The sequence below is a fragment of the Bos indicus x Bos taurus genome, chromosome 11 (genome assembly GCF_003369695.1).
Source record: "Bos indicus x Bos taurus breed Angus x Brahman F1 hybrid chromosome 11, Bos_hybrid_MaternalHap_v2.0, whole genome shotgun sequence".
NCBI classification, from domain to species: Eukaryota; Metazoa; Chordata; class Mammalia; order Artiodactyla; family Bovidae; genus Bos; species Bos indicus x Bos taurus.
The window spans coordinates 48,371,900-48,391,360 of NC_040086.1; the positions used below are offsets into that span (position 1 = coordinate 48,371,900).

General features: G+C 42.8%; 1 protein-coding gene and 1 non-coding gene across 2 annotated transcripts in view; both read right to left on the reverse strand.

Moving 5' to 3' along the window:
* Positions 1-4,474: 4,474 nt before the first annotated feature.
* Positions 4,475-19,461, reverse strand: part of PTCD3 (pentatricopeptide repeat domain 3) — a 31,148-nt gene continuing 16,161 nt past the window's right edge. The window contains exons 8-24 of the mRNA XM_027555521.1: positions 18,928-19,043; positions 18,313-18,383; positions 17,121-17,208; positions 16,605-16,665; positions 16,048-16,133; positions 14,840-14,984; positions 14,113-14,163; positions 12,063-12,152; positions 11,741-11,769; positions 10,780-10,886; positions 9,592-9,670; positions 9,405-9,495; positions 8,456-8,541; positions 7,763-7,911; positions 5,969-6,010; positions 5,364-5,522; positions 4,475-5,080 (exon numbers count right to left, since the gene is read on the reverse strand). Coding sequence (XP_027411322.1) covers positions 5,002-5,080; positions 5,364-5,522; positions 5,969-6,010; positions 7,763-7,911; positions 8,456-8,541; positions 9,405-9,495; positions 9,592-9,670; positions 10,780-10,886; positions 11,741-11,769; positions 12,063-12,152; positions 14,113-14,163; positions 14,840-14,984; positions 16,048-16,133; positions 16,605-16,665; positions 17,121-17,208; positions 18,313-18,383; positions 18,928-19,043 — 1,529 coding nt within the window. The 3' untranslated portion in view covers positions 4,475-5,001. The remainder of the gene's footprint in view (positions 5,081-5,363; positions 5,523-5,968; positions 6,011-7,762; positions 7,912-8,455; positions 8,542-9,404; positions 9,496-9,591; positions 9,671-10,779; positions 10,887-11,740; positions 11,770-12,062; positions 12,153-14,112; positions 14,164-14,839; positions 14,985-16,047; positions 16,134-16,604; positions 16,666-17,120; positions 17,209-18,312; positions 18,384-18,927; positions 19,044-19,461) is intronic.
* LOC113901976 lies at positions 6,446-6,581 on the reverse strand. Its single transcript, XR_003513632.1, has one exon. It is a non-coding gene; the product is annotated as a small nucleolar RNA SNORD94 (small nucleolar RNA).

Genomic DNA, 19,461 nt, shown 5'->3' on the forward strand with positions numbered 1-19,461 from the left:
AGGTTATTTATTTGACTTTTTTCTTGTTTCTTGAGGTGTGCCTGTATTGCTATAAACTTTCCCCTTAGGACTGCTTTTACTGTGTCCCACAGGTTTTGGGTTGTTGTGTTTTCATTTTCATTCGTTTCTGTGCAAATTTTGATTTCTTTTTTGATTTCTTCTGTGACTTGTTGGTTATTCAGCAGGGTGTTGTTCATCCTCCATATGCTGGAATTTTTAATAGTTTTTCTCCTGTAATTGAGATCTAATCTTACTGCATTGTGGTCAGAAAACATGCTTGGAATGATTTCTATTTTTTTGAATTTACCAAGGCTAGCTTTATGGCCCAGGATGTGATCTATCCTGGAGAAGGTTCCATGTGCGCTTGAGAAAAAGGTGAAATTCATTGTTTTGGGATGGAATGTCCTATAGATATCAGTTAGGTCTAACTGGTCTATTGTATCATTTAAAGTTTGTGTTTCCTTGTTAATTTTCTGTTTAGTTGATCTAACCATAGGTGTGAGTGGGGTATTAAAGTCTCCCACTATTATTGTGTTATTGTTAATTTCTCCTTTCATACTTGTTAGCATTTGTCTTACATACTGCGGTGCTCCCGTGTTGGGTGCATATATATTTATAATTGTTATATCTTCTTCTTGGATTGATCCTTTGATCATTATGTAGTGACCTTCTTTGTCTCTTTTCACAGCCTTTGTTTTAAAGTCTATTTTATCTGATATGAGTATTGCTACTCCTGCTTTCTTTTGGTCCCTATTTGCATGGAAAATCTTTTTCCAGCCCTTCACTTTCAGTCTGTATGTGTCCCCTGTTTTGAGGTGGGTCTCCTGTAGACAACATATGTAGGGGTCTTGTTTTTGTATCCATTCAGCCAGTCTTTGTCTTTTGGTTGGGGCATTCACCCATTTACGTTTAAGGTAATTACTGATAAGTATGATCCCGTTGCCATTTACTTTATTGTTTGGGGTTCGAATTTATACACCATTTTTGTGTTTCCTGTCTAGAGAATATCCTTTAGTATTTGTTGGAGAGCTGGTTTGGTGGTGCAGAATTCTCTCAGCTTTTGCTTGTCTGAGAAGCTTTTGATTTCTCCTTCATACTTGAATGAAATCCTTGCTGGATACAATAATCTGGGCTGTAGGTTATTTTCTTTCATCATTTTAAGCATGTCTTGCCATTCCCTCCTGGCTTGAAGAGTTTCTATTGAAAGATCAGCTGTTATCCTTATGGGAATTCCCTTGTGTGTTATTTGTTGTTTTTCCCTTGCTGCTTTTAATATTTGTTCTTTGTGTTTGATCTTTGTTAATTTGATTAATATGTGTCTTGGGGTGTTTCGCCTTGGGTTTATCCTGTTTGGGATTCTCTGGGTTTCTTGGACTTGGGTGATTATTTCCTTCCCCAGTTTAGGGAAGTTTTCAACTATTATCTCCTCAAGTATTTTCTCATGGTCTTTCTTTTTGTCTTCTTCTTCTGGAACCCCTATGATTCGAATGTTGTAGCGTTTAATATTGTCCTGGAGGTCTCTGAGATTGTCCTCATTTCTTTTAATTCGTTTTTCTTTTATTCTCTCTGATTCATTTATTTCTACCATTCTATCTTCTAATTCACTAATCCTATCTTCTGCCTCTGTTATTCTACTATTTGTTGCCTCCAGAGTGTTTTTAATTTCATTTATTGCATTATTCATTATATATTGACTCTTTTTTATTTCTTCTAGGTCCTTGTTAAACCTTTCTTGCATCTTCTCAATCCTTGTCTCCAAGCTATTTATCTGTGATTCCATTTTAATTTCAAGATTTTGGATCAATTTCACTATCATTATTCGGAATTCTTTATTAGGTAGATTCCCTATCTCTTCCTCTTTTGTTTGGTTTGGTGGGCATTTATCCTGTTCCTTTATCTGCTGGCTATTCCTCTGTTTCTTCATCTTGTTTAAATTGCTGAGTTTGGGGTGTCCTTTCTGTATTCTGGTAGTTTGTGGAGTTCTCTTTATTATGGCTTTTCCTCGCTGTGTGTGGGTTTGTACAGGTGGCTTGTCAAGGTTTCCTGGTTAGGGAAGCTTGTGTCGGTGTTCTGATGGGTGGAGCTGTATTTCTTCTCTTTGTTCAGTCGCGCTGTGGGGAGGGAGGGAGGGATGCTGCAAACAAATAACACTGGCATGTGCTCGCAATGCCTCAGCCACACTAGGTCTGCCCCCGCTCACGGCGCGTGTAGCCTCCCTGCCCACACTGCTCGGGCTCTAGGTTGTTCCGCTGGGAACAATCCAAGGCTGGCCCTGGGTTGCATGTACCTCCCAGGTCCAAGCCGCTCAGGTTCAGGCACTCGGGTAGTCCTCAGAGGCGCAGACTCAGTTGGGCCTGAGTTTTGTGCTCTTCCCAGGTCCGAGCAGCTCAAGTGATGAGGTGTTTGGCGAGCGCCAATGCTGCGACTTATCGCCTCCCCGCCACTCGGTTATCTGGGTGTAAAACCGGCGCACCTTCTCAGGAAGATGTTAACCGTCCAGACCCCCAAAAAGTTTTAGTTAGCAAAGAAGCCTGCTTACAGTTTTATAGATAATGTCTCTCTGGGGCTGCGATTGCCCCCTTCCGGCTCTGGCTGCCTGTCACCGGAGGGGGAAGGTCTGCAGCCGGCTATCTCTGTTCAATTCTTTGTTCCGTGCGCGGGCCTGGCGGTGTCTTAGGTTGGGGCTGGCTTTTCGCGTGGTAGATATCTCACAGTCTGGTTTGCTAGCCCAAATTATTTCGCTCAGGTAGTGCTCAGGGCATTCAGGCCAGATTCTTACTCTGAGTGATGCAGCTGCGCCTCCCTGCCCAGCCCCCGCTTGCTAATGGTGCGTGCAGGCGTCTGCGCTGCTTCTCCGCTGGGGGAGTTACCGTAGGACTCGCAATCTTCGAGTTTTAATTATTATTTTTTTCTTCCTGTTATGTTGCTTCCAAAGCTCGGCACAGATTTGGCAGTGAGAAGGTTTCCTGGTGTTTGGAAACTTCTCTTTTTTTAAGACTCCCTTCCCGGGAGGGAACTCCGTCCCTCCCTCTTTTGTCTCTTTTTTTGTCTTTTATATTTTTTCCTACCTCCTTTCGAAGAGTTGGATTGCTTTTCTGGGTGCCTGATGTCCTCTGCCGGCATTCAGAAGTTGTTTTGTGGAATTTACTCAACGTTTAAATGCTCTTTTGATGAATTTGTGGGGGAGAAAGTGTTCTCCCCGTCCTACTCCTCCGCCATCTTGGCTCCTCCTCCCCAGAATTGATGCTTTTGAACTGTCATGTTGGGAGAAGACTCTTGAGAGTCCCTTGGACTGCAAGGAAACCCAACCAGTCCATCCTAAAGGAGATCAGTTGTGGGTGTTCATTGGAAGAACTGATGTTGAAGCTGAAACTCCAGTAGTTTGGCCACCTGATGCAAAGAGCTGACTCGTCTAAAAAGACTCTGATGCTGGGAAAGATTGAAGGCTGGAGAAGGGTACAGAGGATGAGATGGTTGGATGGCATCAATTTGGGTAAACTCTGGGAGTTGGTGATGGACAGGGAAACCTGGTGTGCTACAGTCTATGGCATGCTGCAGAGTTGAACACAAATGAGCAACTGAACTGATACCAGCTAATGACTGTTACATTCAAGTCTGCATGGCATCTAATGTCCTTTGATTTGGGAATCCGGTAGACTTGTTTTGGCCTGGGTTGGGGTGAATTTTGGGTGTGCTAGTTCTTCGTTGCTGCTGGAGGGTCTTCTCTAGTTGTGGATAGCAGCAGCTACTCTCTAGCTCCAGCTCCCAGGCCCAGTATGTGGTGCACAGGCTTAGTGGCTCAGCCGCATGTGGAATCTTCTGGACCAGGGATCAAACCCATGTCCTCTGAATTGGCAGGTGGATTTTTAATCACTCTACCACCAGGGAAGTCCCTCAAGTCTTTTTGAGCTCGATAAAACTGTTCTTGGGTTTGACCTTCTTTCTAAAATCTTTTGTAAAGCCCATGGTTGGGCAGGTCAGCTAGACAGCATTCTTTAACAGGTAAGTCTCCTTCCTGGGCCAGGCTGGAGACTCCTTCAGCACCTCCCACCCTCCTTTGCGTACCTTTCATTTCAGCATCCCTTGCTCTAGCACACTGCCTTATCTCAAAGAAATAAGCCCATTTCTCTGGTATACTGCCACTCCACCACTAAGATCGAAATGACTCCATAAACCTTGCGTCACCCGTCCACACTAATGACTGCTGTCTCATAGCAGGTCCTGTTACCAGCAGTAAAACAGCTTTGCATCATGACCAGGTACACTTACATGATGATTTGATTACCAGCAACAGGCAATCATGTCAAGGAAACACTTCAGTCCTCTTTTCACAAGCCTTCATTCAGATCACTGGAAGCACAGCATACTTGAAGAAGGTGCCAGCACGCTCAGAGAAAGAGAGGACACACTTGTGTAAGCCCCAAGCCTACTGGGAGACGGGGGCGTGCAGAAAGAAGGCAAACGCACACGTGCATACCTTAGTTACAATATTTATTTACAGCTTTCATCTTCCCAGCTGTGCAGCCTAAAGCCCTGTGATTGTTCAGTTCTCAGATGCCTGAACTTGGGATACTACTGACCCAGTATCAATGTGATGAAACTGCACAAAATCTTCCTTTAGACTCTTTCTGTGAATTGGAGGAAGTGCCATCGTCATAGCATCAGCCAACAAAGGGTACAGTCCATGGCAGGGGAGGGCAAATGGCGCTGACGTCAGCTGACAAGACGCCTGCTGCAGGTGTGCTCAAACGAGCTGCACACCTCACAGTGTGTGCACAGAGGTGAGAACAGTGGCGCTGCTTCTGTTCACAGGGTAACCCTCACACAGGTGGCTCAGCCGAGGAAGTGAACCCAAATAAGCCAGTGTGTATCAACTATATTTCAAGGTTCGCCAAATCTGTACCCTGTTTTCTTCATATTACAGATATTAACATCTCAGGAATCCAGTGTCAGCACAGCTATGCTTGGTCACAGATGCTCCGGATTCACCCACTTTTTATTTTATTTGTCTTTGCTGGTATCGCTATCACTGTCACTCTCGCTGTCACTGGTCAGTGCAGTTAGGTCTCCCAGGGCTTCCCTGTAAGAAAAATAAATAGGAGGGTCACACTGAAACTCAGGCTTGGCTGGGGGTCTCTACAGCTGCACTACAGCAACACAGGACAAGATCCAGTAAGTCAACGGATAGGCCTCCCTGACTCGTATGACAAAAAGTATCATTAAATCAACACATCCTGACTTTGTGTAAAGAAAGGGAACTCAGGGGTAGAAAGCTACAGACACGTGAATGGGCAGATAGATGGGCTGCTCCATCTCTTAACTTTTCTTCATGGTGATGACACAGAGCCCAAGAGCCCACTTACTTCTGTTTTTGGCTGAGGGTGAAGTCAGCAGTTAACCTCTGGGTGAGGCCCTCACAAATAGGCAAGCTGAAGGAATTTGCCAGCTTAACAACCTCAACGGCCTGGGCAGGGCTGCTGGATGCTTTGGCACTATCCATAAACTCATTCAGCAACTCATTCCTGTAAAAGGCAAAATGTCAACATCTGCCAACTACACCCCTCACAGATTTACATACAGAATCTAGTATCTTACAAAGATCAGCAGCTTTGGAGACAGTTATATGAAGTTTAAAGGGCTAATGAGATAATGAACACTTAATTCAACACGCCTTCATCCTCAACATCTTCATCAAAGTTACCATCTTCAACATGATTCAGCATGCCTTCATGTGGACCTATCCACAGTGTATCAACAACATGTTGTGATCACTGAGCACAGAGTAAAAAACTGCACTTGCCGCAGGATGCCTTAGATGGTGGGAGTGGTTGTCTATTTGCTTGCCTAACAGAAAAGTGCCCAACTGCCACCACTGAGAGAAATTCTACACTGCCCCCCACCCCATAAGAGTGAAACCCACATGACTAATCTAGGATGTATGCAGGAAGGCCTGTTAACTTGAACTTACCTGGGGATCTTATTATGTTTCCTGAAAAGCCCCAGCATTTTCCTGTTCAAGATGAGATAGGAAAGAGATTAGGAACAGTAATAGAACAGATGGCAATCAAGTGACCAGAGCTATTCTCCCAGATGCAGACACTAAGTGTCCTCCTTCCACCTACAAGTGGAAGCTCTTGGAGACGTACATCTGTAAGCTCTACCAGCTCCCAGCCTCGTCTCTACTTAAGAATCACTCCAGGTGCCTCAACCCTCTTCTCCAACTTCATGTGTGGACATTACATACTGCACAGGCAAATGTGTTTTGTTACGAGCGTTGAGAATTGCTGGGGTTCACCCTCCTCTAGAGGATCACTTCAGCCCCCCCAGGGAGGGAATGTATCACGTGGGCAGAGGGAAGGGAGGGAGGCAGATACTGTACAATCTCTTCTCTCTTTTGTGATCCTGTGTGTGAGTCCAGTGTGTCTTAAGCTGATGTTATGAAGAGCAGGCTCAGATTAAGGCACAAGTCTCATGTAAGTGCTCACCAGCATCCTGCCACATGCAGGACGAAGGAGAAGCACATACACTCAGCTCCCATCATCAGCTGAGGTCCGTACCCCTGCGCCAATCATCACAGCCTGATTCACAACATGTGTCAACCTGCCCGAGTCTACGACTCCAAGCACCACGGGTCAGCAGCTGTGCAGCAGGTTGTGTGATTCACCACGAGTCAAGACCAGCTGAGGTAGCCAAGCCTCCACCAGCTTTTCCTAGAGAGAGCAAACACCCACACCCTGGACTGACAGTCTTATGTTCAACATAAGGTCGTCTCTTGGAAACAACCATACACAACTACCCCCTCACTGGCCCTAAGAACTAACATTTACATCCAAAATAACATACAGTGGACCCACGCAACCATGACCACCCCAACCAAGTGCTCCTTTGTTGACTTCTCTGCTTTTGGAAAAATGAATATGCATAAGGTCTTCATTCACAATTAAACACTAGAAATGAGTATGAGAATGAACTGCCAACAGGAACACACAGAAATAGAATACGGTGGCACAAACCAATGATGGGTTCTAGTCAAGGCTACGTTTAGTCAATACTGGTAAATGTCACTTTTCTCAAGTTCCAGTATACAGCCCACATTTTAAGCCGGGGCTGTGGGTGTGGGGAAACCATCCATAAATGAGATATCAATGCCCAAAACACTTTCAAAATTAAGATTCTCTGGTCATTGTGTTCTATGTAGGTGACTGGAGATACAGAAAATGAAAATAAAGAGACTGAGCCCACTGAACCACACCCTTTCTTACACATGCACATTGATTCTTCTTCCCCAAGTTTGCTTTTTAGTTAGTATTTGGACGTTCTCATAGAAAACTCATTACAGGGCTTCCCTGGTGGCTCAGTGGTAAAGAATCTGCCTGCCAATGCAGGAGCCATGGGTTTGATCCCTGGTGTGCAAAGATTCCACATGCCATGGAACAACTAAGCCCGTGCATCACAACTACTGAACTTATGTGCACGAGCCCAGAAGCCACAACTACTGAAGCCCTAGAGCCCACGCTCCACAACAAGAAGCCAGCACCATGAGAAGCCTGTGCACCACAACCAGAGAGGAGCCCCACTTTCTGCAACTAGAGAAAAGCGGGTGCAGCAGTGAAGACCCAGCAGAACCAAAAAATTAAAAAAAAACAAAACCAAACCAAAAAACACCTCATTGGGCAGAAACCCGTTTGTCTCCTGAGAAACCACACATCACACAGCCATATTAGAGATGCTTCGTTACATGTGTGGTGTTTCGTGTACTCACCAGGCTTCCTGGGTTCTCCCAGCCCTTAAGAAGAGGATGGCTATGTAGTTCAGAGAATTGGCTGGCCACTCTGAAGCAGTCTGTCTAGCATCTTGGCTTTCGTAAGTCGATTTGATGTCTGCAGCACAGTCAGCAAATGCCGCCTGCAGCTGAGAGGCCCCGAGAGTCAGCAGAACTGCCTCGCTAGTTTTATGACAATTTAAGAACAGGAGACTCCACAGGACCATTAAAATTTTTGAGCATTGCATCTTACCATTTGAACACATCGCATGTACAGCACATAGTAATACATATTAACAACGACAAAAAAAGGCAAAGCACCCGACATTGATGTGATAATTTGTTTAGCCATGTATTTCAAATCCAACCATGGGTTTTCTCTTTAGAGATAAAAAGGAAAGAAAAAGGAAGGAAGGGTATTCTAATTGTTTGGGTATGTTGAGATGTATCTTTTTTATCTTTTCAGCCACACCACACACATCCAGTATCTTAACTTGCCCCCCCCCCTTATGGAAGTGCGGAGTCTTAACCACTGGACTGCCAGGGAAGTCAGATGTGTAGATTTAAATCTGGGTTTAGGTGGCAGAATTCTGCACAGTAGATGAAACCATGGGAATCACCCTCCCCAGGTGCTCAGTATTAGAGGATACGCTGGCTAGTGTATATCTAACAATGAAAGCAAAACAAGCCTACCTCTGGTGGGTGCTGATCCCTTGCCATGAGCATCAGAATCTCTTCTTTTAGGTCACTGCGAAAAGTATGACCATATTCTTTACTATCTTAAAACAAAAAGGAACAGAGTGAGACGTGATCACCACCATGTAAAACCAACATTCTCTGACCTTTGTCCACTGTCAGCAGTCATCCATATTGGGGCAGGGGGTGGGGGAAGGGAGAAGAAAATAAGAAAATTCATTGCCGACATGTATGCCAGGATTCTAGAAACTAGCATGATTCACCGTAGGAAAAGGACGAAAGAGTAGTGAAAGCCAGCGCCAGTAACTGGCTCCCGGGCAACTGTTAACAGCATGTGGGCCACACTCAAGCAGACTCCCGCTCCCCATGGTTTTATAGCACATGGGAATTGTCAATGGTCCTTGTACATTATCACCAGAGCAGTCTTGTAAGGCAGGACGGCAGGGCTATGGTCTCAGTGTCTCATGTCAACTTGAGGCAAACAGGAACGGATTTTACGATCACAGTCACCTAGTGGGTGAGCTACAGCATCTTCTGCAGTCAGTTTACACGCATAACACACACACACAGTCACGGCTGTTCCTTAGGAACCATACTGTCACCAATATCACTGTTAGCTACTGAAGCACAGAGATGCATCACAGTCCAGTGAATGAATGGCACAGGCTTTGCAGGTTGAGATTTCGGGTGACCCATGTAACTAACACAAGTGCACAAAACTCAGCCTTTTCTGGTCACAAAGGAACCAACTGAAGTCCTTTCCACCCCACTGTTACTCATGCAATCCAACATGAAACACGAGCAGGTCACCCTGAAGGAGACCTCAACCACAGAGTTTAATTTAGTTAAAAAATGGAAGCTTTCTTCCCTAACCACATTAACACACTTGTGAATCAAAATATAAGACAAGAGTAAGGTGGGTCGGGACACACAAACTGAAACTGACCTTTCCAGATCTGAGGAATCATTTCTAGTCGATTGGCTACGTCCAATGCTTGGAGAAGATCTATTAATGTTTGGGAATGGGGAAAGAAGACCTGGTTAAGAAAAATACAAATACATTTTTAAGTATTACTCAGCAAAGACACCCACAAACATCTACAATGATAAATGTTAAGTCATGAATCACTTACTGAAGGTATCAGGTCCTTATACCACTTCAAGGTGACATCAATTTGTTCCATTAGACAAAGCAAACTAAAGAACTTGGAACTGTGATGGAGAAAGAAAACATGTTTAGTCTAAAATCCCTACCTAGTAGGGGAATGATTACATTACAGCACAGCCATATAATGACATATTACACAGAACTTAAAGACAATTTATAAGTTACAATTTCAAGTGACACAGGTCAGTGCATGCCCCAGGAGGTGCTGCTAACTGTGTTTTCTGGACTTTCCAGTTTGACACTTCCTTATCTTCAACTGGTCACTGATGCCACCTCCATACACTCTCAGCTGGTGGTGGAGAGGAGTGAGGACACTACTCAACAAGTGTTCAATGTGAGGAGAGGATTTGGACATGTGGAAGAGAACCACCACACACCTATGAACAGGCTGCCTTCTTACGTTCTTGTTTTTATCTGCCTAAAAGCAAACCCATGTAAGGAGTCTCTTTGGGCTCCAACATCTTTAAAAACAAAAGAGGCTAAGATGAAATCTTTAAGGATTCACTCTGCTATGAATTCAAAAATATAAAATAGGACGGTGTGGCTTCCTGGGTAGCTCAGCTGGTAAAGAATCTGCCTGTAATGCAGGAAACCCCATTTCGACTCCTGGATTGGCAAGATCCCCTTGAGAAGGGTTAGGCTACCTACTCTAGTATTCTTGGGATTCCCTGGTGGCTCAGAGGGTAAAGAATCTGCCTGCAATGCAGGAGACCTGGGTTCAATCCCTAGGTTGCACAGATCCCCTGGAGGAGGGCATGGCAACCCATTCCAGTATTTGGCCTGGAGAATCCTCATGGACAGAGGAGCCCTGTGGGCTACAGTCCGTGGGGTCGCAAAAAGTCTGAGAGGACTGAGAGAATAAGTACAGAACAGCAGAAGGAAAAGATACATGGATTTAAAGTTACAAATAGCTTAAAACATACACAGTGGACGCCTCAGTCTGACAAATCAGTTTTAACCACTGTTTGAAGCTACCAGGTATTGACAAATTAGTTTGACCACTGAATCTCACAAGTGTTCAAATAACTCGTATTGGTAAAGTCAGGATCATGCGACCTACAATAAGAGTGCCAAGTCTCCCACCTGCAGAACTGACTACTGGTTGCATACAGGTGTTCCGTTAATGCAAGGGATACATTTCCAATACACTTACTAATAAAAATTACGGCGAGGATCGGGGCCAATGAATTTCCGGTTGTCTCCAGTGTTTAAAAGGCCATGGACCTGGTAAGCAAGTTCTAGATCTCTGAGAGAAGAGCACTGAAAATGTAAAAGTAGTAAATAACCATCACTCAGTGATCCTTATCAGCCAAAGGTGGCTCACTATATGAAGCAGGAAAGTAGATACCTGGGGAAACACGTATACTGATTTAACGTTTTACTGACTGACAGCAAATGAATTATAAGAAATTGGGGCTGGGTTCAAATCACCAAGTTCAGTGAAATTTAAAACAAAATAATGTTCATCTAGTAATTAGTATTCACCCGTATTTAGTATTAGACAAAAACCCTCGGGATGCCATGCATAAGACAGATGGAGTGCTATCTCTAGCATCACTATACTGGCAAAAATCCCCATGAAATAACTCCAACACCCACCCAACAAGAAGTCATTCCCATCTATGAAATACTATACTGCCAACAACAAACAAGATACCATGGAAATGAGTGTGGACATGCATGTCTGAATACCCAGAGGAAAGAAGCTGGAAAGACACACACTAAGTTGTAAAGCAATTATCCTCAGGGAATAAGACTGCTAAATTCATTCTGAAACTGCTTGAACATTTTCCCTATGATTAGCATGATAAGCTGAAAAAACAAAATTAGACATAACCATCAATCTAATAAGTAACCAACAGGCAAATATGAAATACTCTGAAAGCTTATCTGAAGAAAGGTATGAAAAAAGACAACAAACACAATCAGCACAGGGTGGGAATGCTTTGATTTTGTAGAGATTTTAGAGGAATAAAAAATTAGGACTAATGACATGAAAACAAGTTAAGAGTAAGGAAGAGAAAGAATCACGGAGAGTCCTCCCAACCACCAATGACGGATTTAGGAAATGGATAAAAGAAAAAAAAAAGTTTTAAGCAAGAAATGGTACTTACAACCCTCATGGCTGACTGAAAAAACATATCTGAAAAATCAAAGTTCAGAAGAGCCTTGGTTACTATGCATAAAGTATGTTTTCAGGTCAGTAACATTAATTAAAAATCCTGCCAACAAAACTGGTAAGGTGTAGGACAAACCTAAATGAATGAAAACACAGGAGAAACAACACACAGCACAATCCACTGACACTCTGCTTTCTCAGAATAATCACCCAAAGATGACCGAACTAAATCAAACCCCATCCTCATCATAAGGCTCGATAACCTGGCAGTCAGGAAAAGAGGCTGTCTGTCTTACGGCAGCAATTTCTGCACGTACCGTCATCAGGGTCCTTTGGAGAAAACGTCTTTCCTGTTATTTCATCCATGATATCATAGATGATGAGGGAGGATCCTTTTGAAGGGCTTTCTGCAGAAAAAGAAGGCAACTGGGTTTTCTCAGGAGCCCACTTCCTGCACAACCATGGGGTAGGCAGAACTAGTCCTAGGGCCACCTTTCTCATTCCTCCACCCAAGCCGTGGAGCTGGCCAGGCATATCCCTGTGAGAGGAGTCAGCGCACCCTCTGCTGAGTGCCGCTCTCCCCAAGGCCTGGTCAGCTACAGCGCTCCCAACAGACTCAGCCCCTCCTTCCTAGTCTCCTCACAAGGCAGACGTGCACTGAAATGGAAGACAGACGGACACCCTCGCCAAGCCTGCCTACTTAGAAAACAAACACGTTTTTTGCTAATAAACATTTGTGCCCCTTTTAAATATAACCAGGATGAGAGCCAAGAAACAGAAAACTGGAGAATCAAAATGCATCTATGACGTTTCCAGTTAAACATTTCACATTATTTATTTCTATTCCCTTCCCCACCTATCCACCTGCAAGTGATAATATAGTTTCGGTGACAGCACAGATGTACTTTTGAAGTTCCTCAAGGATGTTTGCATTTGTTACAGTTCTAATTATTCTACTGTCCTAATAAACTATTTTATATGTATCATCTCTTCATTATTTTAGGCTTTTTCCTTTGGGTAAATTCCTAGCAATTATTATTACAGACAATCAATTTATATCCCTAAGACACACTGACACTCCTGCCCCTATGACCCTGGGTGTTACTTAGGAAGCATAAACACCAGTGACTTTAGTTAGCCAAGGTGATGTGTGATGTTGTAGTGGAATACGCTTTAAGGTGAGAATTACTTAGTTTTAGTACAATACCTACTCTTGCCTGGAAAATCCCATGGGTGGAGGCGCCTGGTGGGCTGCAGTCCATGGGCACTAAGAGTAGGACATGACTGAGCAACTTCACTTTCACTTTCATGCAATGGAGAAGGCAATGGCAACCCACTCCAGAGTTCTTGCCTGGAGAATCCCAGGGACGGGGGAGCCTGGTGGACTGCCGTCTATGGGGTCACACAGAGTCAGACACGACTAAAGTGACTTAGCAGTAGCAGTACAATACCACCAAAGTTTAGTAAAATTTTAAATGACAAAATTACTGTGGAAACGGTTCACCTGTTTTCAAGATAAAGTCATTTAACTGCTCTTACTTCCCTATGTGTGAGAATGTGAATTTTGCAAAACTACCCTTCCAAAATAAAGATTTTCTGTTGTTTTCACACAAAAAGCCCATTACAGGAGAGAAAGACTGGAACTGTCATTTCTAAACCTAGGGTTGTTTCTCATGTTGGGGCAAATGGCTAAGAACCTACAGTGCTTACTACATGCCTCCCAAGCATGAACAGGACACTACACATAATTCATTTCATCATTACATCGTGATGGCTTCACTCAGGTAAGATAGCCAGTCCCTTCCCACACATCTGGTAAATGGTAGAGATGAAATTTCAACTCAGGTGTGCCTTGCTCCAAAATCCATTCAATAGAGCACAGCTGACCTAAAATTAGGTAACAAATGGAGCCTTGAAGTTCTCCTATGAGGCTTCAAAATGTCAAGGTTTACTGTGGAGCAGGACTATCCAACAGCTTCCTGCAAAGACGGAAATGTTCTATAATTGCATCACTGACGATGCAGTCAGCAGTCACAAGTGGCTACTGAGCACTAATGCTGTGAAGGAATTTAATTAAATAGCCATGTGTGGCTAAGTAGCTACTGTATTGGACAGCACAGTTCTGGAGGGCAAAAGGAATTCCAAACTCAAGTACCTTCTGGCCAAAACCATACACTGCCCATTAGTACATTTAATGACCTTCCTCCACTCCGACTTAAGTTTTACATGACAAAAAGATGACACTACCCTCAACAGTAACTTTTTGCTCGGGCTGTAGACAATGCTATTCTGTGAACTATCCGATCTTAATTCATTAGCAGTGAAGTTAGCCTAATCTCTACATAAATAACATAATGATATACATACCATGTTGATAAAACAGCTGAATAATATGATGATATGTTGCAAGTGAGGGTTCTTACGTTACCAGGTACATAGAAAAAAGAAAAAAAAAAAGAAATGTCAAACACAGCTATACAAAATATAGCTTACTGAGGTATAGTGAGTAAAAACATGAGCGGTGTTACATAAATAGAAGATGCATCCCGTTCCTCTGAACAAAGACATTTCCCAGCTGATATAATTAATGTAAAGGTGGAAAGGTGTCATAGAGATCAAATTCCTCTTAGAAAGTCCAGATACCTATCACTAAAACATTACAGTCAATACTCTTGTGAGTTTCATTTAAGAACACTAAAGGATACTGAAGTGAACTGATTCAATAACATAAATACTGAAAAATATACAACATACTAGCATACAATTGGGTTCAAATACTTAATTATGCCAGAAAATGTCACGAGATTTTAAAACCAGCCAACCGTAAGTGAACAATTCTCTCAGGAATCAAAAAATCCATTAAAAAGTATCTAAAATCCTAAGAGTATAATTTGCTATAAACAGAAAAAGATGATAAAGAAGAGCTCCCATTATATTAAATATACATAATTAAAAAGTGTGCTTAATGGTGGAAAGGAAATTCCTACCATATTATGTAAACAGCACAGAAAAGTTTAGTCTCTTTTTGGATCACCTGGACCTGAAGGCTCAGGTCAGCACTGCCTTCAGTCGGGGACATGAGGACACCCCTCACCTATCCCGATGGCTTTCATTTCCCGGAAGGTCTGTAAGGCTGGCAATTTTCCAAATGCATAAAATCTTCGGAGACATTTGAGAATAGTGTTAAAAGTCTGTAGATTGGGCTTCACGTTCTGTGCAACCATTTGTTTCAGCAGGTCCTAGTTGAATCAAAAGCAATATTATTTTTTTTAATGCCTGGTTAATTTGTCCAATAAACAGAACTAAAAGAATTGGGCTGTCTGCCAATGTTTAAAGCAGATTAATAAATAAGCCCCCCATTTAAGAATTATCTAGTGCCCCTAAGAGAAGGCCCTTTCAATAGTCACCCTAACCCCCATGTGATGTCCGTGTCCAACTGTCTTTAGCGGCCTAATGGGTCTAAGACTGAAGCAAAAGAAGAGACTAGAACAGATTGGTTTTTTCCTTTCTACGTGAGCAGTATGGTATGGTATGCACTTCCCTGGTGGCTCAGTGGTAAGGAAACCAGCTGCCAATGAAGGACACGTGGATTTGATCCCTAGGTCGGGAAGATCCCCTGGAGAAGGAAACAGCAACCCACTCTAGTATTCTGCCCTGGAGAATCCCATGGGCAGAGGAGCATGGCGGGCCACAGTACATGAGGCCACAACGAGTTGGACACAACTGAGTGACTGGACAACAATGAATGGTATAGTGTGGTTTCTATTCCTGTTACTTCGTTCCTGTGATTTCAATTTTTAATAACTTTCCTAGTAATTTTTTCAATAAATGTTTTAATGAAAAAAAAACACACGATTATAAGGAAATAAATGAATATAATAAGCAAACTGGTCTTCCTGGACTCTAGCTGTATGCTTGGGTCACATGTCAGATACAGCTACTTAAACTAAGGGTTGCTAGAAGGGTGTGAACAGACCACTGCAAGTGGAGAGCCCAGTGCAGTGACCACCACAAACATGCTCAGTGAATGCTCTCTCCACCCCATGCACTCCGAGCAAAGGATGGTGGTTGGTGGTGGTGTAGTAGGTGAGTCATGTACAACTCTTGCAACCCCATGGACTGTAGCCCACCAGACTCCCCTGTTCATAGCATTTCCCAGGCAAGAATACTAGAGTGGGTTGCCATTTCCTTCTCCAGGAGATCTTCCCAACCCAGGGATTGAACTTGTGTCTCCTGCATTTCAGGAGTCCCAGCAAAGGATATTTTGGCTTATTAGTAGCCAAAGTGAGGGTTCCTCCTTACCAATATATTATTCCACTTTTCTTCAAATTTCGCATTCACCACCAATGCTGTTGCTTCAATCAATGAATTGAAGGTGTGCACATCAGCTATAAAAGAAGAAAACTACTTTAACAAAATTTGGGGTTGGTGATTAAAGGCCAAGTGGTCATGCACATGAGTCCCACAACTAGAAAACCACTCTTCTCTCTGGCTCTGGCCTCTCGCTTCAATCACCAACATCACAGGAGAAGATTAAGAATGAGCGAATCATTAAGGTAAAATCCTGTGATTTTATAGACTCCTGATATAATGATGCATAGGTAAGAATGCAGAGATGATGCAGAGGCAAAGAATCCACCAGCCAATGCAGGAGATGCAGGTTCAATCCCTGGGTTGGGAAGATCCCCTGAAGATGGAAATGGCAACCAATTTCAGTATTCTTGCCTGGGAAATCCCATGGACAGAGGAGCTTGGCAAGCTACGTCCACGGCAGAGCTGGGACACGACTGAGCACGCACACACGCCCAGCCAAGAGAAGGAAAGGAAGGACAGAGGTGAATTCTCCAAACACAACTCACCACGGAGTCTGTTGTTTAATAGTTCAGTGTACATGCTTAATGCCTGTGTATGAGCTCGGTGCTGGAAGAGGGAAAGGATGAAAATTAAACACCGTAAAAGTTGTCTTTTATAAATATTTGCATTATCTACTGTTCTCAGAAGTAAAAGGATAGACCAGAATGGATAGTGTTTTTCCTTTTTACATGAGCAGTATGGTATAATACAGTTTCTATTCCTGTTACTTCAACCCAGTGATTTCAATTTTTAAAAACTTTCCTAATACTTTTTTTTCAATAACTGTATCTTATTTTAATGAAAAAACAACTATGAGAATTACACTGTCACAATTGGGGGATGGGAGGATGAATCACTGGCATGAAGCGGGTAGAGGCAGTTCCCAAACATCCTTCAAGGCTCTGGAAACCCCCAATGACAACAAACTATGTGGCCCAGCTGTGAAGGGTTCTGAGGCTGAGAAACCCCGACTCAGTAGAAATTAAAGACCCAAACATAAAACTACCCAGAACAAATGTTACCTTCACCATTCCTCGAATCATTGTGCAGTAAGAATGTGCATTTTTCTCAGGCATCAGAGCAAAGATTCTCTCAGCGTGGTTTCTGGCTCTACATACAAGAGTAAACGTGAACCAGCAGGAACAGATAAAACCAGTAACAGCTACCACGTGGAGTACTTGCAATGTTCCAGGCATTTTCTGCATATAATTTCAAGTAATTCTTCCCACCCAGAGAAGGAGATCTGGTTACCATCATTTTAAAAATGGGAAAAACTGAGGCTCAAAGACCTTAAGTTGTCCAAAAATTTACTGGATAAGTGGCAGAACCAGGACTTGAAAGGTGTAATATGTACTCAGCATTGTAAACAGAAAGCAAACTACACAGCAGGGTACACAGTCAAGTTCCCCCACCCTCTTTCAACTGGATATAATTAACCAGAGGCAACCACAGACATGTGGTGCCCTGCAACCCACTGTCCTATTCGAGCTTATATCATCTGGCTCTTTCAGTCAGTCAATGTGCTATGTTATACAAATTATGCTGCACCTTCATTTTCTCTGTTACCACCACATCTTGGAAAATAGAGCCTGGATTTGGGCCCAGATGGTACTCTCAAGTCGCTGCTCTTAATCACTATAGGAAATTATTAGTATCTACTGAAGAAGTTTAATTTTTTATTCCATTCATTTTGATATTAATAGTAGCTTTCCTTTTCCAGACACCCTTACAAAATACCTTTCTTTTAGTTTTACTCAGTTAATTTGAATTCTGAATCATTACATAAATGGTATTTATCTTTTGTTTGGTAGTGAATATCTCTGTTAGCCAGCAGTCTTAATTTAGAACTACGCTCTGGCATATGTGTATTCTAACATACTTTTAAAAATTCTGAACCTTTTTAGAATTAGAGGTATACTGCAAGGTAGGACTACTAATGAAACTACCAGAAGAACCATACCAGGATGGTTACATGGAGTTAGGTGGGGGAAAAAAAAGAAATCAACACCAGTCCTGTACCTCTACCTGGTTGGAGGTAAAGATTTAATAAAAAATGGTCCAAACACATATGAAAACCAACTGTGACATTTACACTGCACACAGAGAACAAACTGCATTTTAGAATACTACAGGGTTGTATCTTCTTCAGCGGGTGATGAAGAACATTTCACAACCGTACGGATCCATAAAAGTTCTAATTATCCTGTAACATACCTCCAAGTAACTCCAAGCTGATGACCAGCCTTCTTCTTAGACTTCATGTTATCTCCCTCTTCAGCCTCTTCCTGAAATGAGCCGCCACCAACAGACATAAAACAGAATATGACAACGGAAAGCATTCTCAGAGTTATACTACTCAGAACCAGTTAAGGCAGAGGAAATTTCAGAAAAGCAAAGCAAATAAAGATTCGGTAGAAGGTAAGAAGGAGACCCACTGTTTATTAAGAAATATTAATTTCGAGAGTATGCTCATTCCTCTCTGCCTATGTATGCATGAATTTTCAAGAGGGCTGGGGCCAGGGGTTTTCCCCTCTGTCCCATACACAACATACTGTCACTCTGAGGAACAACAACAAAAGGGCCCATCCAAACACTTCTGGTCACTGGTTTCTGCATGTGGCAGGCAAGGTCAAAATACTTTTAAGGAGGGAACCAGGGTAAAACAATTGTTAAAACCCATCTCTTCCTCCACATCACCTTTTGTCCAGGCTACATACATACTGTGCTCTATCACACCTCAGCACAAATCTCTACCCTAACATAAGGCACAAGAACTCACTTTAAAATGAGAAAGAATTACTACCAAAAGAAACTTAAAAAAATCATTACCAACTCTTCTGTTTGTTCATGTTGTTGGAAATTATAATTAGTGGAGGGTTCTTGGTTTCCATAGTAACACAACAAATCCAAGAGACTGTTAGTTGTTTCCAGAGATACAGTGGTTCCTATGGGTGGGGGAAAAAAAGGGTGGGGGAGAGAAACTTTGAAACATCAAAGAACTAAAGTCTATTGGATTCCATTCTCCAAGGACGAGCTGCACCCCACATCAGCTTAAACATCTGGAGTGATGCAACCAGCACACAATCCCTGACAGTGCTGTCTGACAGAAGAGATAAAATACCAGAGTCAAGTTCGACCCTGGGCTCATTTATTCTCTGTACTCATATCCCCACAGAAACTCTCTCATAGTTCTACCTATCATCTCTGAAATGAATGCTCTGGAAATGACTGCCATGTAGTCCCCCAGGGCCCAGTTCCATCTTCACATACGCAACTGGAACTGTTCCGCTTGGATCCAGGCCCTCGCTGAAATACATGCCTAGAGATAGCAGCCTTTAAAAAATTACTGCTCCAAACATTATG